Consider the following 23,211-nt stretch of genomic DNA (forward strand, 5'->3'; position numbering starts at 1 on the left):
ATATGATCAAGATTCTACTTTATTTACTTAAGCAGATAGCTGCAGAAAATATATTTTAAAGACCACATATGTTTTAGAACAAGACTACAGATAGTTAACTTCTAATGCCAATTCTTGTGCAACATACTGAACTACAGAACCACTGTTTTTTTTATGCATTCAAAAGTCTCATGATTAACACGAAAGGGCAGTGTGTGCTGACAAGCCAACTCTCACCTTGTTACTTTTCCAGTGTCCTTGTTTATAGGTGGATATATATCACCTATCCCAACGCTCGTCTCGGGATTGGATTTCATTGCAGAAACCACCATTGCATTTCTCAGCTTATTACCCTGATCCAAAAGAGCTGAACAAATATAAAGCAAAATGTTTTTTTCTTTGAATAGCCAGTTTGCTCAGTGCATTTAACATCGATGTTTTTTTTAAAGTTACTATTATAGAAGGGTAGTAGTCCTGAGCAAGGGAGCACAAAATACACAAGTAGAACCAATCTGAAAATAGTCAATAGATGTAAAGGAGGAAGAGTAATGCTGAAAAACAATGGGAGGGGGATGATCAATTAGAGGAGAAAAAGATAGACATCAAAAAACAGATGGAGGAGGGAATACTAGTGGTGACTGTTTTTATAAAGGAAGAGGACAATTACCAATTGTTAATAACACTGTTCTGCTGGAAAGTGGACCAGGTAACATAATGCATCAATTGAGCTTTGTGGTTCAGCGCGTGTAACTGATAAGAGGGGTCCCTCTTTTCACCTGTCATCTTCTGCAGTGTTTTTTGAGACAGCATGGTCATGGCGTGCAGATGTCCACCTAGGAGAGGCCCACCAATACCCCTTAGCATCAGCCATGGCATGCAGATGTCCACTAAAAAGAGGCCCAATGCCCCTTAACACTAGCCCATTACTATCCCCTCTGTATGACCTCATATCCTCAACAGCATTGCCTTGTGTACCGTTCGTGCCACAAACCCATCTAAATACTTTATAGTAGCAGCTACTTATCTTTATTGGTATCCTCAATTTCAGTGCTCCTCACTTTCCCAAATTCCTGCCCCATCTTCCTTAATGAATTCTCAATGACTTACTTCACATTTTCTATTTTTACAAGCGCACTATTGAAACCAACATACTTCTCTCAACAAAAAATATAGTTAAGACATTCATCAATATGGGTACAACTACTTGCACAGAAACAGGGCCTGACTACTACCCTGCAAAATAAAGTAGGAGAGGAGGGGGCAGAGTAGGGAGGGCATTGAACAGGTTATCTTTTAGAGATGTTTATTTTTATGTGCCATTTTTAAATTAGTTCTTAAATGGAATTACTCTAAAGCTGATTCAAGAAAAAATGTATTGGTTCCTATAAAAAGATGATCTATATTTTTGCTCTGGCCCCAAAATCCAGATCTGTATATGAGAGAACACACATTTTTTCTTAGAATAATTTTACTTGCCATTTGAATGATCAATTTCTGAAAAGGTTGCATAAATAGTTTAGCTCCATGCACATTGGTTCCACTTTTCCTTGCCTGTCCAGTTTGGGGATCAACTTGCCAGAATTTGAGAGGTTATTCCTCAGTGACAGAAACGGTGTACTACCTACAGCAGAGGTATTTAGCATAAGTCTAAGAGGGCCTAATCCATGCTAGGTTTTCAGTGTATCCAGATAAGATAAATTTACATATAGATGTTCTAAATTGAACTCTTTTACATAGTCAGTGGTTATTTTGCATATCTGGCATGGATCAGTCCCTTTGTGACTTCCAAAGGACATTCCATATCTACAGAATTAGCCTTGAGGAAGCATGCCAGATTTTCTTTTACTGCTAATATTCCACCAGGCAGTAATATATATTTTGGCAGACTAATGCCAAATCTCTTCAATGGTTTAATATAGCACCCAAGAGCAATGGTATGCCAGTCTTATCCAGTTCACTAACGTAAACTGAAAGATCAGGAGCCTTTAAAGATCCTTCTTAAACCGGTTTGTTTACCAGGAATATATCCAGCATACCCGAGAGTCAATGCAATTCTCTTATTATTCTACAAAAGGTTTTAAACGGGATACATCCAGTTGGTGCATGTCTCAAAATATGTTTTTGCTGTTAAAAGGCAGCCGAAAGTCTGAAATAGTGCTATACAAAAGCCAGGCTACTTTACATTTGCACATTTATTCACAAAGCAAAAGTGCAAAAACACTTGATCTGTAATCAATTACTGTTCTCAAAATTTCTTGAAAACATGTGATTTAATTTTTTTAGTCCAATTATATTAGGTTATTTATTGTAAGATCACTTTTGCGAAGAGGTTTATCCCAGTTTCCTGTCCATTAGATTTACTGGGCAATAGAAGTAGAGATTACTTATCCAACCTATCTTCACAACTACAGTTATTTGCATTGATTCCTATAGCATGACGTATTTGTCAAATGCATTGTACGATAATGACCACTTGAGTTCTCGACCAGTGTGCCTCCAGTAGTGTTTCCATTTTTCTGGACACGCAGAAGCCGAGTCAGTCTTTCCTCGGAATTACATTTGGTCATAAGGCATTAAAGGTGTGCATCAGTGTTTTTCCGTTTTGTGCATATGGCGTCTCAGTAACACCATATACAACTGGATTTGACATTCTGTAATCCTTAAGGTATTATATATATATTTTTTGATAGAGTACCTGTTCGAAAAACCCCACTCCCACACCGGAAGGGTGGTGGTAATGGGGTCTTTCCAGACATACACTGTGGTAGCTTGGCTCGAGTGGTCAGGGGTCAGGCACCGTGTTAAGCATAAGTCATACCCACACAATAACCATGCGTGCATCCGTTCCAAAAACGACACTACACCTTAAAAATTATACGGAAAATATATCTCTTTATCTTCTTTTCTCTTAGTTGCTGATTAAATAAATAATAATACAATCACAGTACACAAAGCTTTTTCTTAAAAAGTGCAGGTCAAATAAATAATAACACTTTACAGGTGCAATAAATAGGATCAGGTCAAATAAATACTGTGAGGCAATAAATACTGTGCAGGAATAAGTTAGCTCAGGACAATAAATACATCACAGGAATAACTTAGATAAATACAATAAATACAGTACCCTCAATAAATAATATCAGCCAACAATGACATTTGTCAAATCAGATCACATTGAAAATACTATGGGCTAATTTGGCCCAGTCACAGCCTGTGGTTAGATGGATGGCCTGAGGGGTATACTCCCTGGCTTGGACAAGGCTGAGGCCTAAACTGAGGTAGATCAAGGGGGAATCTAGAGATCTGGCTCTCCCACACTACACAACCCCTCTGTATTAGTCTCAGCTCACCCCTGGCACAATCAAGCTGGTTCCAGCACCTCTCTAGCCCCTAGGATAGTCTCTCAGGGCTCCACAGGGCCTTAGGCGCCCTCTATTCCACTTACTGCCCTTTTTATGAAGCTCCGACGCCGCTGGAGTCGTGTCGACGCCGTGAGGCGGTTCCGGTTCGATGTCGGCGGCCTCGGCGCAATGTCAGTTCTTGACGACGCCGGTAGGCGGTTCCGGTTCGATGTCGGCGGCCTCGGCTCGATGTCGACCTCCGGTTCGATGACGTCGGGCAGTCTTGGCTCGATGTCGACTTCCGCCGGCTCCGGTTCGATGTCGGCGGCCTCGGCTCGATGACGACCTCCGGTTCGATGACGTCGGGCAGTCTTGGCTCGATGTCGACTTCCGACGGCTCCGGAGTGCGATCTCCACTCCCGACCTCCGGTGCTCCTTTCCTCAGGTTCCGGCGACTCCGGAGTGCGACCTCCACTCCCGACCTCCGGCACGATTCCCTTCAGGTTCCGGCGACTCCGGAGTGCGATCTCCACTCCCGATCTCCGGCACGCTTCACCTCGGTCTCCGGCGACTCCGGAGGGCGGACTTCACTCCCCCGTCGACGCCGCTCACTCGACCTCGGGTGACTTCCTCCTCGACCTCTGGTACTCTCCACGACCTCCGTCGGCGCCCTCTCTCGACCTCTGGCGGCTCCGGGTACGACGTCTGCTTTCCAGTCAGCGCCGCTTCCCCACCTCGGGCTCCAGGTCTCTAGGCTTCTCGACGTCGGACTTCAGGTAGTTACCAGTAACCAGGTCAGGTACTTGCTGTTCTTTATTTTTAAGGCCTGTTCCTGCTGTCCAGGTCCTCAAGATGGTTTTTCTTGCTTTCTCCCACACAGGGCTCCAGGCTGGGCTCAGTCAGTAGGGACTAGTATCAAGGGTGGGTTTATGGACCCCACTCCAGGCACAAGTTTCCACCCCTGCTGCCTCACTCCTTCCTCCTTCAGGTTTTTGCTGCTCCCTCTTCACCAGTCAGGTGCCAACTGCCAGCTCCAACTGTCAACTCTGGCTTAGCTTCCCAACATTCCAAACCGCCTCCAACGGTCACAGGGTTCTGGAATGTTCTGGAAGGTGCTGGTAGGTTCCAGTGGGTTCTGATGATGTCACAGGTGGCCACCATGTTGTGCTCCAGGCCCTCAGACAGAAGTTCCAGGGGTAGATAAAATGGCTCCCTGAATCTGCATCAATACTAAAAAGTCTGGTGGTTCCCAAAAAGGAAAAAATACTAACAGGGTTTGAGGCAAAAGTGGGACAAAATAAATAATGATGAGGAGGGACCACCCAAAGGGCTGACAGGTCTAACAGTACCCTTATACCTTTTTTCCTATCAGTTTCTCCCACAAACAATGTGATCAAATTCTCCTTTCGGGTCCTAGCTTGACTTCTTCATGGTTTATAGCCGAGACGGTTAGGATTCAATGCATCACAACTTTGCATTGCTCACTTGTTGCCTACTCGCAGTCCTGGTGTTACTACTGTTGTATAATCTTTCAGTCCTACAGCTACTCCAGTTGGATACTCTCATCGGAAACCCCCACCTTCTCCATGCTTGTTCGGCTGTATTCCAGGAGGGATTTTCTCATCCGCTCAAGTTCCTGTCTGGATCTAATTGCCTTCTTGGTTATGTCCTGGCTTTCTGTCCATTCTGGAGCTAGCAGCTGCTACACAGAGCAGAAGGCCTTATCTTCGGAATGCGAAGACAGTCAAGCCGTTGCAAAGCAGACCTGCACTTGACATTATTATTCAGTCATGCATGTGGTTTTATACCGTATGAGAGTGCCTATTTGTTATCATCAAAAATCCCAATGTCTTCCTATCTTAAAAAAGAAAAATGAATGCACAGCGTGCTTCTTCGTTCTTCAGCTGATGTGATATCTTTTGCTTTTCTGATTCAATGGTTCCAGGCATATTTATTTACCTTTTTGTGCCCTTGCATGGAGTCCATGTAATTCCCCTCTTTGGAAAATATATTCTGTGGAAAGCCACCAAGACTTTCAATTGCATTTTTGCCCACATCCTGTTCCGCGCTGCTCCAGGTCAACCAAGCAAAGAAACACTGCATAGCTCCATACCTGGTGGACAGATGCTGTTGAATTACTTTCTGAAAATAAGGCTGCCAACACTAGCTTTCAACTGTATACTTTCAGTCTCATATAGTTTTGAATGGGACTCCACATGGCACAGTTTGTCAAGATACATCCATCATGGGCTAAATGTTTGCTTTGAAAAAGAAAATGCCAAAATAATGAAAGATACTTCTCTTCCATTCAAAACGATGAGCCACAGAAGTACACTGTAACTGAGTGTACATCATTTGAAACAGGTTCTCCCCAAAATAACCCTTTAAAGTCTACTCTTGAATGCATCCAGTACTCAGTATAAATGTGATTAAATTAATAAGATATTTACTACTTGGAAAGTTGATTACCTTTCCCAGAAGGCGAAGCAGTACTTTATTCTAGTCTTAGTCTAAATACTTGCATACCTAGATTACCCCTATTCACACCTTGCTTAGTACTTTAAATCAAATAGTTATTTCTGATCTGTTTTATACAATTACCTTTGTACACAAGAGTACTTTTTTGATCTGTCTTCAAAACAGTGGTTATGGCTATACTGTCTTGTCAACCAAACTGTACTTTAAAGTGCTTTGACACCCTTTTGGGTAGGTAAAGCCAACTTGTGACCTATAAATAAACAGAAAAACGAATAAGAGACAATTGTTTAACCTGAGACCATTGACCCCTGCTGCTCAGCTGGCAATAGTTGATAAAATTACTTACATTCTTTGATGTATTATGGTAACATATAGAACTAGGTCTGAAACCAAAAGACAAGTGGCCATATAACTTAAAAGCCAAACTAGTGTAAGACTTATTTCAAATCCCCCACCCCCACACGGAGCCCAACATTGCACTATGAACATAAAAACAAAAAGAAATACATCAAAATGGTGGCAATAAAATATGGATTTTTAAAAGTTGCTATACGAATCTGAAAATATATGTATGTACAGAAAATGGAAAAGTAGAAATGGATTCACACATTATACATGTGGGGCCTCTAAAGAAACATAATTATGAATAGCCCCTCAGTTAGATTAATGCACTTGCTGTCCTAAACACGAATCAATACATGGATCCATGATACATTTCAACAGAAGCCCACTGACTAGAGACAAAATAGTGGTTGTGCAATTACTTCATAGAAACAGCAGCTTGAGGGTGGAAATGAGAAATAGTACACCCAAAATCAGTTTAGGCTTGAGGTCATGTGATATACAGTATCAATGACTGCCACCTAATGCTAGTAGTCATAGGGTACACCATACATTCCAATCTATAACTAACAAAACATGTTCATTTAACATGCCATTTTCCTTGCTTGGACTCCCCTGAAAGTTTTCCCTGAGGGCACCAGGTTATTACGCTTATACTGGTGAACCCAAGTTAACCAACCCTAGATAGTTTAATAAGCTTTACAAAGGATTATTATCAAATGTGCTCTTGTCTGCCAGGAAGTTAGCAAAATACCCACAAACATATGAAAAAAGTGCTGAAGATGTAGATTCTGACCATTCACTACCCCTGAATACAAACCGTGGGATTTTCATAATCCAATGTATAATTAAAATTCTATTGTATTTAAAAATAGAGTGGTGCTTGTTGGAGCATTTGTGCATGTCCTTTTTCTATCATGATCACAAATATTAATGTAAGTTCTCTCTTAGTTTAGTTAGGATAGAGTAAAATGGGCTAACATTTCCTTTACTGATTAGATAAACAGCGATAATGTTCTACTCTACCAGTCCAACACAGACTCTCGCTATTTAGTAATTATTCATTTACTAAGCCAGCAAAAAGTCCTCAAGCACCCAAAAGTATAAAACAATCAACTTACCTACTGACTAGGGCCTATGCTATTTATAAAATATCTCACTGTAGTCGCAAATTAGTGCCCTTAAGGCATGCAAGTATACCCCTTCTAAGGAAAATCCCTCCATTAATCGGAAAGAACTGCCCAAGTACCGAACTACATTCAACCCCTCGCTATCCAGCAAGATGCCACAGCAGGGAATATACAACTTAGAAACATCAAGGAAACTTACACAGAAACGAACACAACTGGCATCAAAAAACATCTTTCGTGGCTCGATGGAGACCACAAATAAATTCTTATGATCTTTGATTTATCTGCTACAAAAATACCATGAAGTAGTTCAATGTCTTGAATAATGGGTGGGTAATTGTAAGAGACCGGCTTAATGGCTGAGTTCTGTTGGTTCTGGTGGGTGACTGATGATATACTCACCATTATGTGTGGAGTACTGCATTCCTTTCTCAGACTGCAGCTACTATCTTGGCTGTTTCAGTTAACAATGGTGAGCTCGGACAGCCAACTTTTATAATCGGTTTCTTTTTTAGTTTTTTTCCAACAAGGTCCTTCAGGTTTTGGTTGTGTCCTTGTGGTAAATAATTTAATTACCGGGACTTAATTTGATACAGAAACATAATAAAAATAGCTCAGTAAATAAGAGGCAGAATCCGTGGTATTAGAGGTTCGGAATGGGCTTTATTCCAATGGACGATTCGAATCGGTTGCTCCAAGTTCCATCACCACGAAGGTTCAGGAAGTGAAGTACATACTTTATTGATAATTAATCACTTTTATACAATAGGCATTACAGTGAAGCAAATGCAAGAGGCGTAACAATTGATAGTGTAGATAAAATATACGTGCGTAGCAAAAGTAGGCGTAACTGGGTGTGACTAAAGAACGTCATCAGGTGTGATGTCATAATAGGGTGGTTCCATGAAAGAATTTCGCAATGTCAGCAGAAATACTTGGCAGAAATGCGCGCGCAGCAGCATGACGTGTGATTGACGTGCAACTAGGGGGTGAAGGGGACTTGACATTTAGCTCTACATGTGGCGACAGAAGTCTGGAGGGTCAAGTCAACCTAATCCCAAATCATATCTAACATCCTATGTTTAAAGAACTATGTTATCCAAAAGAGAGGTCTCTTAGAGTAGAATCTTATTCTATACTGACTATACTGACTGTTAGTGCGTGTGCAAGCGTCTAAGTGTCTACACTAGATGCGAGGGCAGAAATCTTCCATAATAATGGGGCTATGAATTACTTGCATAAAGACAGAGAAGCCGGGCCTTTGCTCGGTAGCTGGAAGAATGTTTACTTAAACTACTAGACAGGAATGCATTGGGCAGAGAGCGGAGCAGATAATTTCGAAGGTGAAATACAGTTTTTGGCAGGCAACAGGCTGATGTCAGGCTTCGTGGGCCGCGCAGGGAATGAGACAAAGTTCATGGTCACAGATGCAGGCTCAGACTGGAGCTTTCAGAGGCAGAAGGCAAGAAAAGCTTGATGACAGAATCAGGGCCTACTTGCCTGGACTGTAAAATGGCATAAGTGAACCATATAAAACCGGTGGCCTTTCATACTTAGGAATGGAATATCCGGCCTATTCATGGCGGATCTGAAAGAGGACATGTTGACGGTGGACGCACATGTGTTTGCGTATTCATAACTGGAACTGGAGGGAACATACATGTACTTGTGATTCATACATGAAACCGTTGGGGTCCAAGATAGGGGACATAACTGATCAGAAAAATCCATATTTCCACATTCCCTCCTTGTCCCCTACTTGCCCGTTAAGAGATATCAATCTTCATCAATCCGTTGATCTGTTCATATAGCATCATTTGTTCTTCTTTTTTTCTTCTGGGATGAATGAAATCTGGATGGTGGAATACACGATGTGGCACACAGACCACAGATTGCTGGTCCACATTGTAGACATAGACAGCAACTGAATAGTATGAGAAGGCCAATACCTAGGAAGGATAGGACCTTCCATCCAAAGGTAGATAATACACTCCAAAACCAACCGGACCAAGTCCAGGTGCCTGGGTTCTGGTGTATCTGGCTTACAATCTTATGAAGGCGAGTTATGGCTTTATATACAGATGGCGAATTTTCTGGTATGAAAATGCAACAACTTGATCCGATGACCCTACAAGCTCCGCCCCTATCGGCCAGGATGACGTCAAGGACAAGACGATTTTGAAGCACAACAATCCGCATAGCAGACTGCTCTTCTGTCAAATTGCCTAAAGCGGAAATAGTTTCGTTCACTACTGCTTCAAGGGTTCTAGTTAATCTACGTATCAGCTTACTATTAGTAACGGTACCTATATAGGGAAAGAGACCTTTATTGAAATCTGTGTATTTTTCCCATGCTGTTTCAGTGTAATCGACTATTGGGAGATCTCTCCTTTCTCTATTGTGTACTAAATGAGTATTTCTGTGATAATCCGGAGGAGCTAGGAAAACAGGTGGCAAAAGGAATCCAATGTAGCAAGTACCATCCCAATCTTGAGGCAAACGTACATATGCCGTCTGACCACATATAAAATAGGAATGGCGGGAAGCTCTAAATGTAGACTTGCCTTGATCACTAAATTCTATTACAGTGGTGCATCTACTATGGCCCATATGTATGGAACCATTCTTTCTTACACATAATTCACCTTTTACTGGAAATATTGACATAGCGGGCAAAATTGGAGTAGCTTCGGATTCGACATTTAGGATCATAAGATTAAGCGTAAAATTTCCTAATCCATACACTTCATTTTCTAGATCAGTTCCTGTTCTTTTGGGAAGTCCCTCCTTGTTAGGGTAGCAGACTTTAAGTAAAACTAAGTTCAAATTTCCCCATACCCAGTTGTCTTGATAAACTGCAGAATTCAAATCTAGGGAATTAATTAAACTAAACCATGCTCCACAGGAGCCGTTGTGTGTGAACGGGTATGGAAAGAGAGGTAGAATTCCTTTATAATTCTGATAGGGAGGGAGTCGGCCACATATCCAACAATTTGTAGCATTGCTAACCTGATGGGAATGATGTAACATACTAATAAACGTGTTATTGCGCAGCGCAAATCTATAAGACAACTCATGCGGAGGTAATTCACTAAAAGAATGTTCAGCAGTAACATTATAAACATGTCTAGAAATAGGATAATATATGTGCAACAATATACTTGCAGTAATTATTAAAAGACTTAAGAAAAACAAAATTAATAACGTCACTATACAATGACTACGCAGTGATTTACAGTACGCATGTCGTTTCAACATTTTTCGGGTTTTTTCTCTATTCAGGTCTAAGGGATACATGTCAGAGACAAATTCAACCGCTTCACCTTGGAGAGGACTTAAACAATCAAATTGCCTGACTGGTTAGATCTGAGTTTTAGTTTATATTGTTCGTGATTGCTCGTTTCAACCAAAGGAAGTTTTGAGTCAATGGGGGAAGACACACGAGGTGTGGTATTTACATCCGATGGTAGTCCATGAAATTTCTTGATATGACTTGAATGAACCCAGCCTTTTCTGCCTTCAATCTTCACGGCTGTCCTTGTGGTGAGCAAGACCAGTTGCGGCGACTTCCACCTAGGATCCAGCTGAGTCTTCCGATCAAAGTTCCTCACCAAGACCAGGTCCCCCGGGACTACGTCATGGGGTTTCACCTCAGTGTTGTCAGGAAAGGCTGCAGCTACCTGTGAACGACAAGATTGTAGTGCAGACATCAAGGAAGCCAAGTAATCTGTCAGCATATTACAGTCAATATCAGTTATTTTGCGTGGTATAGGCGTCCCCCACATATTTGGTGGTCTGCCAAAGATCACCTCATACGGGGATAGCCCTGTTCGAGAGTGTGCTACCATTCTCATGTAAAAGAGTGCAACTGGTAATGCTACTACCCAGTCGACGCCTTTCTCTCTGCATATTTTGGACAATCTGATTTTCAGGATCTGATTATGTCTTTCTACGAGACCTGCTGCCTCGGGGTGTCGGACACAGTGGAATTTCCACTGATAGCCTAACAAAAGTGAAACGTGTTTCATTAATTCGGATGAGAACGGCTGGCCGTTATCTGAGTAGACAACACGTGGTAAACCGTATCGTGGGAAGAATTCTCGAACCAACTGTTTGGCAGTAGTCGGGGCAGTGTAATCTGAAACCGGGTATGCCTCTGTCCAACGGGAAAGAGCACAGACAACTACGAGAACATATTTGAATCCTCGACATCGTTCCATCTGGATATAATCCATCTGGAGGACTTCAAAAGGGTGATCAGGAGGCTGAAATCCACCCTGTTCTACGGGAACGCTTTTTCCTGGGTTGAACTGACAACAGATCATACAGGTACGAACCTTTTGTTTAGCTGCTGCTCGTAAATGTTTATTGAACCAAATGTGTTGAATGCTGTCTAGCATAGCTTTTTCTCCTAGATGCGCTGGACTATGTATAGTGTTAATAATGACTTGGACCATTGAATCAGGAAGGAACCACACAGATTTTTCCTTCATCATCCATCCTTGATCCGTTTGGATCCCTCCTAATTCAGTCCATTTCTTTATTTCGTCTGGTGTAGCATGTGTCTGTATGTCAATTATATCAAGAGTGGGATCTTTAACCGTCATACAATGTGTTGGCGTCGGGACTATTGTCTTTGTCATGTCGGATGTTTGAGTTTGAGCAGTCTGTTTAGCTGTTCTGTCAGCTAGATCATTGCCTTGAGAAATGATATCAGTAACTTTCGTATGAGCTTTACATTTCATAATTGATATTGCAGTGGGTAGATGTATTGCATCTAATAAGGCATGAATGAGGGGTCCGTGCTGAATGTGGGCACCGTGAGAAGTTAAATAACCTCTCTCTCGCCACAGCACGCCGAAGTCATGTACAACTCCGAATGCATAACGTGAATCAGTATATATGTTGACTTTTTTATTTGTGGCTTGAATACAGGCTTGTGTCAGAGCGATGAGCTCTGCGGCTTGAGCTGACAAGGTATTTATGCAATTTGTTTCAATGATTTCAGTATCTGTTGTGACTGCGTAAGCGGCCACTAATTCTCCTGTACTTGTTCTCATACATGAACCATCTACATACAACGTCAGGTCTGGGTCTGACAATGGGAAATCTGTCAAGTCTTGTCTGGGTTTCGTCGTGATTGTTATAACTTCAATACAATCATGAGCTAGTGGGTCTGTTCCGATTACAGGTAAAAGTGTGGCAGGATTCAATGTGTTACAACGTCTGATTTCTATATGTGGCTGAAACAATGTTAATTCATACCCTGTAAGTCGCGCTATAGTCAAGTGTTGTGTTTGCGTTCGATTCACAAGAACCTCTACTGCATGTGGTACTTGAACTGTCAATGGATGTCCTAACACTATGGCATCGCTTTGTCTGATTGCTAAAGCTGTTGCTGCCACTGATTTTAGGCATGCAGGCAAAGCCTGAGCTACGGGATCTAATGTACTAGAAAAATAAGCACATGGTTTGTGTGATCCTGCTTGTTCCTGTGTGAGTACTGACAAGGCAGTACCTTCGCGCTCTGTAACAAAGAGTGTAAACTGTTTATTGTAACATGGTGTTGCTAAAACAGGTGCTTGGCATAAAGCTTTCTTTAGGCTTTCAAAAGCTTGTGTATGTTCCTGAGTCCAAGGGAGAACAGTCGATATGGCTGCCTCCTGTGTTGTCAATTGAATGAGTGGTTTTGCTAGAAATGCATACTGAGGGATCCACTGCCTACAATATGAAGTGAGGCCTATGAAAGCCCGCACCTCCTTTTGTGTCTTGGGTATTGGCATGTTAGCTATTAACTGAATGCGATCTGGTGTAAGCTGCCTTCCCTCCTTGGACAGCGAGTGTCCAAGATAAACAACTCGCTGGACACAGAATTGCAGCTTAGAAGGGGACACCTTGTGCCCCTTTTCGGCTAGAAATTGTAAAACTGTCAGTGATGCTTTCTCACATTCTGGTTCGCTTCTCGCGGTGATCAGCAGATCATCGACATATTGAAGCAAGGCAGTGTTGACTGGCATGTGGATACTGTCGAGTTCTCGTTTCAGTGCTTGGCTATAGATGCTGGGGCTTTCTGTAAATCCTTGAGGTGCGCGTGTGAATTTAAAGCTACGTCCATTTAAACTAAATCCGAACAAGTATTGGCTTTCCGGATCTATTGGGACGCTGAAAAAGGCATTCTTGAGATCAATTACAGTAAAGAATGTTGCTTCGGAATCAATAGCTGTCAGTAATGACGAGATATCTGGGACCACAGGGAATTGTGGCACAATGCATTTGTTCAATTCGCGCAGATCAATAACCAATCGATATACTGGCGGGGCCTTTGGATCTGTTCGTTTAAGAATCGGAATTATCGGGGAATTACATACATTGGAGTCTGTTTCCATAACCACTCCTTGGGTAATGAGCTCGTCAATGATTTGCAGTAAAGCCACTACAGCATCTGGTGGTAACTTGTATTGTCGCATTCGTGGTAGTACCACTCCTGCCTTTAGTGTAACTCGATATGGTGTAATATTCATGCAACCGACATCAGTAGGGCCTTGTGCCCATAAATGTGTAGGTAAAGTCTGCAGTCGGGAATCCATGTCTCTAGACACATAGTGACCTTTGAAATCACGTAAAAACAATCTTACTCCTTCCGGAGAACAACATATTATAGCTCCTAGAGCTTTCAGTGTTTTTATACCTAACAAGTTTTCTGGACATGATTTAGTAAGCAATAAATCTGTAGTTCGGGTCAAAGGTCCTATCGTAAGTGGAAGAGGCTGTGATACTTCATTAACAATAGGTTTTCCTGAAAAACCAAGGGAAATATTCTGTGAGCCTGAGAGGGGTGCCCCTGGAACTTCACTACGTTTTATGGTTGTTCGACTTGCCCCTGTATCAAGTAAAAAATTTCTATCTTGACCTAATAATTCACTATGTACATAAGGTCCTTCTTGATCTACAGGGACCTCGATAAGGGGTAAGTCAACTTCCCTCTCTAGGCTGGTTCATGCGTATCGTTGATAATCAGGATAGTCGTACTGTGCGGTCTGGTACAGCTGTCGTGTCGTGGTTTGTGTGGCAGCAACAGGCAGTGCTGGTGCAGCTGGCACAAACTGTATAGACTGTGGTGGAGCTGGCATGGACTGCGCATGCTGCGGGGCTCCTTGTTCATTCTGATCCTGTCTAGGTGGCCGTGGTCTTTCTTTTGTAATACCTGTGGCGATATTACGCTTCAGGACTGGGCAATCGTGTATGTAATGTCCTGGCTGTTTACAATAGTTGCATGTCCCTTTTACAGGTCCTGCTGAATCACCGGAATGTGTCCTACCCTTTTTATGTCCTTCAGCTGGAACTGTCTGGGAGACTAGCATTTTCATTTTTGTGTCTTTCATGCGTCTTTGTTCATGTTCTTGTTCCTCTCTAATTCTATTGTGATGATACTGTAACATTTGTAACATTTGTGATGGGGTGTTACCTTGCCAGGTACTCTCGAATTTTAATACTCTATTCTTCACTTGGGGTAAGGAGTTTTCAACTAATTTTGTCACAAACAGATGTGGGTATGATTCGCTACTTGCTTTTATGCCACTATTTATACCAAAACATTTTTCAAATCGGGCATAGAAATCACTAGTGTCTTCATCTTGCTTTTGTTTACAGGCTGAAATTGTACCCCAGTCTTCCTTTTTCGTAGTTAATAAACGTGGCAGTACCTGTACTAGTAAACCTGGCAGTGCTTTAGTTTTATCCCCAAGCCCTGCTCCTGCAGTTCGGGCCTTTTCTTCTGTTTCTAATGCTGTCCAATCTATCTTTTGATCTCCCACCTCCCACTCTTTTTCCTTGAGTTTTTCATAAATGCCAGCAGGCATTAATACCTTTAATATTGTCATAATGTCGGGATAGGTATACTCTCCCATGAGTAACATGTCTTTAATTTCTCGGTGGAAACCCGCTGGGTCTTTGTCATGACTGGGTACCACTTTCTTCATTTGTAACAATTCTATTTTCGATATGGGCGTATATACAAATACACGTTTAAACTCATTGTCCTCGCCTTTTATTGGGTGTACTTCTCGTAAGGGATTCTGTCTGTCCATGTAATACGTGGTTCTTTCCTTGATGGGCAGTGAGACATGTTCTGGGCATACAAAAAGAATGTACTGCTTTCTTGATTCTAGTATTTCTCTAATTAACTTAGTACCTGAACCTCTCCAACTATTCGTGAGTAGTTCAGTCAATATATCAGGTAAGGGACCAGGATCTGAATGTTGACTTTTATATAGTATAAGGAGTTGTTGGATCATATAAATCCCAGCTAAACGCTGTTCATCTGGGGTGAGGTTCAAAAATGTGTGTGCTACTGTATCATCACCATACTTTCCGGGACTGTCAACCCAATGAACGGCTGACCTGGCTAATTCTTGTTCATCCATAGAATCGAGGAAATGATAACCCCTTCGTTCTCGGAGTAATTTGTCAGCGGCTTGGAACGAATGCTCGTGGGACCTTATATTTATTATAGGTGTTTGGAAATTCCTGTTATTATCTGGACATATCGGACGTATCGGGTCGGAAAAACATCTAGTACTATTACAAGATCTTCCTCTACCTACATAGGCTATGGTTTCTGACTGTCCTGTGGGCAGTCCTGATCCTTCCTCCTCCTCGTTTTGTTCGAACTGGTCTACCGCTAATCTCTCTTCGTGTAGGCGTTCTATTTCTTTACGGATTTTTCGGCACATGGCTATTATACAATTTTGCTTATCATGTCTCCCTTCTGATATATTCTGGCTCCATCTGGTAAGAGTTTGCATTGCTTCCGGGTCTACCCCCGGTCGGTCTTGATTTCTGATCACACAATTTATGAGGAAACGTAACAGTTCCCCCTGTATCTCCACTTTCTGGTATTCCATAGCTCTGTTAATACATTCAGAATCTCGCCCTGTTTGGACAAAATGGTATATTTTATCTAGATGCACAGTCATTCCTGGTATCTTCCCTAGATACACCGCGGCTCGTCTGATACGTAATGATGCCATGATCATTTCGTCCTCTTTGCCGGGCACAGGGTCATATCTACAATCTATAAGAAGTTCCTTAAGCGTGCGGGCATTTATGAGTTTGGGGGTACGTGGATGTGCTGATTCTTGAAAGGTAAGTTTATTTACTCTGGGTGGCGTAGAAAAAATGTTGATAGCACCTCCGGTAGCCCCGTCTGGGGTATCGGGCGTGAAAGGGTTTGTTGAACGCGATACAGCAACTATAGGTGTGGACACAGCTATAGAAGTAGCTGTAGGAACAGATGTGGAAACAGATGTGCTTCCCGGAACTTGTGTCAGGATTTGTTGCTGCAGAGATACAGATACAGGATCTTGGCGTTGAACCTCCCTGGCAGGCGGTCTATGTGGAGCGAGGTTAGCATACTCGGGAGCTGCGTCATCTAAGTATGAGGAAAGAAAAACATCTTCTGCTGTTCTAGGATGCCCCTTAGGATGCATTTTTATTGGAAACAATGGGGGTGGCAAGTCTTTTGGTATCTCCGGAGTAGCCTTAGGTAATCCCTCGGCCAGGAGGGGATACATACCATTCATAAGGGCATTTCTTTGTCTGTCTATTTGTTCTGATTTCACTCGTGTACCTTCTTCAATTAATAGATTTTCTCGGACTTTATTTGAACTCTCCTTATTTTTCTCCTCCTGTCGGAGTGCTTTTTCTGTACGTCTATGAGATTCTTTACGCCACAACTCAACGGCGTCTTTCTGTGACTGTCTGACTTTCCTTTTCCATAACTCTTCCTCTACTTTCATGATGCACTCTGCATCCCAGGTCCCAGCTGCGGGCCACCTCTGACTTTCTGGTAATTCCTTGGTGTAGTCTACCCATAAATCAAGAAATAATATAGCGTCTAAGCCGTGTTTATGATACATGAAGTACCCTGGAGTGTCCCTAGGAGGAATGGGAACAGCTTCTTCGAGTACCCCTTTTCTAGTTGTGATCTGTCTTAATTTCGAAAAGAGCGGCATATTGAGAACTGATCTGATACTTGATCTTGAACAAACTTAATACAATAAACACAATAATGAACAGTCATTCACACCACAATATGCAGGACGTATTAAAACATTTAACATTTAACATTTAAATGAGCAACAATGATGATGACGATCTAAGAAAACTTAATCACTAAACATAATACTCGGCATTAACTGAATTATTCTGAATTTATATACTTGATATACTAGATATACTGCTAAACAGTACAGATACACTGCTAAAACAGTGCAGACCGGATTTGTGTACCCAAACCCGTCTTGACCGGCACAACCTATGTGCACGTCAGAACGCCTCCCCAGTAATGGTACTCACCGGGTAGCTCGGAACGGAAGGCCTCGGAACTGAACTGAACTGGACCGGACTGGACTCGACTCGAAAACTTCGGACACTTCGGAGCTTCGGAAACTTGGTGGGCCTCTGTATACCTCGGATCTTGCTCTCTCAGCTAGGCTCTGGTCGGGATACTTCGCACTTCTCACCGCCTCGTCTGGGTGTTGATCGCAGCCTCAGTCGCCCCCGCTTGACCGGAGGGAGATACAGGAAATCCTGCTGGTACGCGTTGTTGTCCGTCCAGCTGTGGCAGGAGACCGGGCCTGCAACGCACCGCCGGCGCGTGAGATGAGAAAGTGTCCCTATTCGGGCGCCATTCATGTGGTAAATAATTTAATTACCGGGACTTAATTTGATACAGAAACATAATAAAAATAGCTCAGTAAATAAGAGGCAGAATCCGTGGTATTAGAGGTTCGGAATGGGCTTTATTCCAATGGACGATTCGAATCGGTTGCTCCAAGTTCCATCACCACGAAGGTTCAGGAAGTGAAGTACATACTTTATTGATAATTAATCACTTTTATACAATAGGCATTACAGTGAAGCAAATGCAAGAGGCGTAACAATTGATAGTGTAGATAAAATATACGTGCGTAGCAAAAGTAGGCGTAACTGGGTGTGACTAAAGAACGTCATCAGGTGTGATGTCATAATAGGGTGGTTCCATGAAAGAATTTCGCAATGTCAGCAGAAATACTTGGCAGAAATGCGCGTGCAGCAGCATGACGTGTGATTGACGTGCAACTAGGGGGTGAAGGGGACTTGACATTTAGCTCTACATGTGGCGACAGAAGTCTGGAGGGTCAAGTCAACCTAATCCCAAATCATATCTAACATCCTATGTTTAAAGAACTATGTTATCCAAAAGAGAGGTCTCTTAGAGTAGAATCTTATTCTATACTGACTATACTGACTGTTAGTGCGTGTGCAAGCGTCTAAGTGTCTACACTAGATGCGAGGGCAGAAATCTTCCATAATAATGGGGCTATGAATTACTTGCATAAAGACAGAGAAGCCGGGCCTTTGCTCGGTAGCTGGAAGAATGTTTACTTAAACTACTAGACAGGAATGCATTGGGCAGAGAGCGGAGCAGATAATTTCGAAGGTGAAATACAGTTTTTGGCAGGCAACAGGCTGATGTCAGGCTTCGTGGGCCGCGCAGGGAATGAGACAAAGTTCATGGTCACAGATGCAGGCTCAGACTGGAGCTTTCAGAGGCAGAAGGCAAGAAAAGCTTGATGACAGAATCAGGGCCTACTTGCCTGGACTGTAAAATGGCATAAGTGAACCATATAAAACCGGTGGCCTTTCATACTTAGGAATGGAATATCCGGCCTATTCATGGCGGATCTGAAAGAGGACATGTTGACGGTGGACGCACATGTGTTTGCGTCTTCATAACTGGAACTGGAGGGAACATACATGTACTTGTGATTCATACATGAAACCGTTGGGGTCCAAGATAGGGGACATAACTGATCAGAAAAATCCATATTTCCACATCCTTGAACCATGATTACATTGTTGGAAAAGTTTATTTTTTACACCGGCATGTTGATTCTGGCAAGTTCGGTCTACCACTGTTTCACCATTGTTTCGTGACAGGTTTTACTGCCTGATGTAAATAAAATGATGTTAATACCTTTTTACTTAGCCACTGGTATGTATGATTTAAGCATTTTATTAATCGTTCTTGGCATTTGGATAGAGTTGTAACAGAGTATGTTATACCAAGGGTCACTTTACATACTATCTGGCGCGCTCCTCTTTGGTTGGGGGCAAGGTGTGTAACCTGCAATGGAGATGATTGAATTATTTCTTCCACATACTCTAAGACAGTTATATTGCTGTATCTGTGGCCGGTTGCTTTTAATTTCAGGCAGGTGTTGTCGTGCTGACTTGCCCGTTAGGCTGATTTCACTACTTTTTCGGTGTGTTTTTTGTTTGCTCAGAGCCTTCATATTTCACATTTGGGGTCTTAAGGTTACTTTGCAAACACTATTATTCTGCTTATAGGAACATGTGAATCACAACTTAAAAGGTTTGATATTTTCTCTTATTTCCCTAAGCATACTGGCTGAATATTTGTATTCTAGTGTTTACTTACAAGAGTTCCTCATTGTTTCTATTTTATTTCTCCTCTTTAACTACTTCATTTCTTTTCAATGATACTGTGATTCCACTACTACAAAACCTCCATCATTTTCCTTCTTGGTCGGTGATTCAATAAAACAAACTGATTGGCTATTGTTCGGATGCCTCCATTCTGCAATGGCCACCCTGTTAGTAACAGCACTCCTCAATTTTATGTGCAGCCCTTTCTTTGCGCCACTCAATCAGTCTTTAATTGTTTCAGGATGGGTGCCATAAGAGTGCAATTCACAATGGCAAACCTGGATGCTCAGCATTCGACTTTCAGTTCATTTGGATACATTTCTGAGTCAGACTACAATGAATTAACCCTGAATCCATCTCATTTTGCTGTTCCTCCCAGTCTCCTCATTCAGTTGGACGATGTGGTGGAACAAGACACCACTGCTTCTTCTCGGTCAAGTCTGACACAGGAGACTACTGAACAAACATAGTCTTGGTTTCTCATTCTTTCTGTGAACATGACCTGCAGTGCCACTTCACTTTTATTATGAATTACTAATAAAATATTTTGGAAAGTAAAACCTCCAGCGAATGAGAACTACGGACACTTAAAATTATTTTGACCTCTGGGCCAAATTACAATTGAGATCAAGGTGATAGGCTTTTTCATTGTTGTTTGCTACTCAGGCGCCGAGAGATCCCCATGGGGATGATTTGTTGCGCCCTACAAATACCTAATAATAATAATAATAATATATTAGTTAAATGTATACAAATAATATAGAAGACATATTCCAGTAGGGAAAGTTAAGAAGCATTGAGGAAACCTTACAATCACTGCTTTAAAGTTGCAAGACAACTACAAAGACAACTACAAACCTGAAAGCAGGTCTTTTGTTGGCGGGTTGCGGAGAGAAAGTCTTTGTATATCATGGTGATCATCGGCAATTGTTTTTGTGAGTTGTTCGTGTTCCAGATACTTCAACAGCCTGGATTCCTTGGTGTCCTTTAAAGGCTCATCCTGTGTAAGAGGCTCCAGATTCAAATGGTGATGTGACTCAAAGAAACTGTCTTTGGAGGTGTCGGTGTTCTCCTGGAAATACAAGTGATCTTTTCCCCTGTCCAAAATGAAATTGTGTTTAGTAGTGAGTTCCACCGTAAGACCTTCCTATCCACTTTGATCTGAAATAGTATTAAGTGACTAGCCATATCCCTAGAGCCCAATCTTTATTACTGTCCCAATTTCACATAACATAATATAGACTGACACATGTCTATTATACATTAATGTTTCTCTTTCCTTACATGATAATCTGAGCGTTGCACGTTGTATCAGTGTGTTCCCCTTCATACCATATGGTTTATTCATTCGATCTTAGTGGATCAACCATCCACTAAGATCAAATGAAATTTCATAAACATGTGTAGCTATACTTAATTACTAAAGGATCGTGGTATAGTAAGGAGACACAGTATATTATATTGGTATTCAATCCTCATTTCCATCAGAACATTCAATTGAATGTCAGAATGCCAGAGTCACAGGAGATTACTAAGAAACCAACCTAAGTCTTAAACAATTTAGGATTGCTTACATATTTGTAACTGTGTCAGACATAGTTAATTGAGAGGAACACGTTTTTGTTTTTGAACACAACCACTGTGTGGCAAAGACCATAAAGGAGTTTAAACAAAAATGAGGCAGCTGAATTAAACGAAATTGTTGTGCCTGACTCACCCACCTCCTCAGAGCTCAGGGGAGAGGCACCGGTTCCAGCTCTGAAACCGCTCGGGGTACCGACGGACAGAGCGGTGCCTCTTCCCTGAGCTGTGGCCAGGTTGAGGTGAGGCTTCTTATACATACACAACGGGTACGACCAGTAAATTGTGCACACCAAAAGTGGGATTACTCGTGCTGTATTTATTCTTCTTTATTTATTTTTTCACTACTCACTTTGAATTTTTCGCAGTAGCACTTCCCTTAGGGTCCTGACGAAAGCCGTGACACTTGTGCGGGTCGGTAAGGCTGAAACATGAAGACTGGGTTTAATTTGTCACATGCAGTTATTAATTCACACTGCAGGTGCTCTGTTTTTAATCCTAGCACCAGGAACGAGTCAATAAAGTTCCTGTCGCTCCTGGTAGCTAGTTTTAGCATCACTTTCCTCACTTTTTCAAACTTTTTTTGCACTGCGCCTGTTACCCAACTAGTTAAGTGCCTTCTCATCTGCTGGATTTAGTACATCCTTTACAGAGTAGGAATAAAAACATCCCTGAGCTCCCTCCTCACAGTGAGGAGGTTGTAGCCCTTGGCGGGGCTAGGCATCCCCGCCAAGAGGAGAATCCCAGATTATGAAGCATACCACTTCGGTGGGTGATAGGATTTCGTCTGAATTAAGGGACTCCCCCAGAAGCGTCTACAGTTTTTCTTTGCGGTCTCATTTTCTTGTATAGTCTTGCACTCAGACCCAAGGATTTCTTGAGTTTTTTCATTAAATGGTTGGGGAGCTTATCCTCGTTGGTCTCTTAACCCCTTCCCTGCTCATGACGGAACCGTTCCGTCATGAGCCACGGTTGCCGTGTGCTCATGACGGAACGTTTCCGTCATGACAATCCTGTCGGCGGCCGCTCCGCCTGCGCGGCGCTGTTTCCCCGCCTGTGCGGGGCGACAACGCAAATGGGCGGAGTCATGACGGAACCGTTCCGTCATGAGCACAGCTCAACTGTGGCTCATGACGGAGCGGCTCCGTCATGAGCACAGGCCCACCGCGCTGCCCCCCTGCCCCCCCCAGCGCTGCAGCGGAATGTCCGCAGCAGCGAAGGGGTTAAACTTTCCCAGGACCCCCTACTCTCTTTTGTATTCATTACCGCCAAAGGGTGACACATGGCAAGAGCCCAAATAAAAATTGTGGCCTGCTATACAAATCACAGCAGACTCTATCCATAAATTAAATAATCATTCCCAACAGGGTCATATCAAACAGTCCAAAATAAATCTAAATGTGATATTACTATCATTTTCAACCCCTCGTGGTACAAGATCAACATTTAGTCCTAGCATCTTCTGAAGTGGCTGCACCCACAAATTAAAGGGTTCCAGGTGTGCCCCTCAAAATTCGGATAGCCAAAATGTCCACCGACAGGACTTTTGCATCACAAGCTAAAACAGTAAATCATAGTAATAAATCAGTTAAGACTGATGACAAAATCAAAACGTGGATCTGAAGTCTCTTACTCTTGCTGCCTGTCTCCCAAACAGCCAGATTCCTGCCCCCATTGTGCCTCGTTTTTTCCTTCTTTTAGACTTTGCCTTTTTGTGCCTTTCCTTCCTCATTTCTGTGCCTCGTTTTACCTTTTTTGACTTTGTCTATGTTTGTGCCTTTTCTTCGTTATTGCCTGTGCCTCATTTTTCCCTCCTTCTCTCCCGCTTGTTTTGCCAACACTCCTGCCCGTTTCCTGCCTCCCGCTAG

General features: G+C 42.4%; 1 protein-coding gene across 2 annotated transcripts in view; it reads right to left on the reverse strand.

Moving 5' to 3' along the window:
* C2CD3 (C2 domain containing 3 centriole elongation regulator) overlaps positions 1-23,211 on the reverse strand; it is a 604,078-nt gene that overhangs the window by 473,195 nt on the left and 107,672 nt on the right. For both annotated transcript variants that reach the window (XM_085623335.1, XM_085623334.1), the window contains exons 5-6: positions 20,621-20,859; positions 217-346 (exon numbers count right to left, since the gene is read on the reverse strand). In XM_085623335.1, the coding sequence (XP_085479461.1) occupies positions 217-346; positions 20,621-20,859 (369 nt within the window). The remainder of the gene's footprint in view (positions 1-216; positions 347-20,620; positions 20,860-23,211) is intronic.

This window comes from Triturus cristatus, chromosome 8 (genome assembly GCF_964204655.1).
Source record: "Triturus cristatus chromosome 8, aTriCri1.1, whole genome shotgun sequence".
NCBI lineage: Eukaryota > Metazoa > Chordata > Amphibia > Caudata > Salamandridae > Triturus > Triturus cristatus.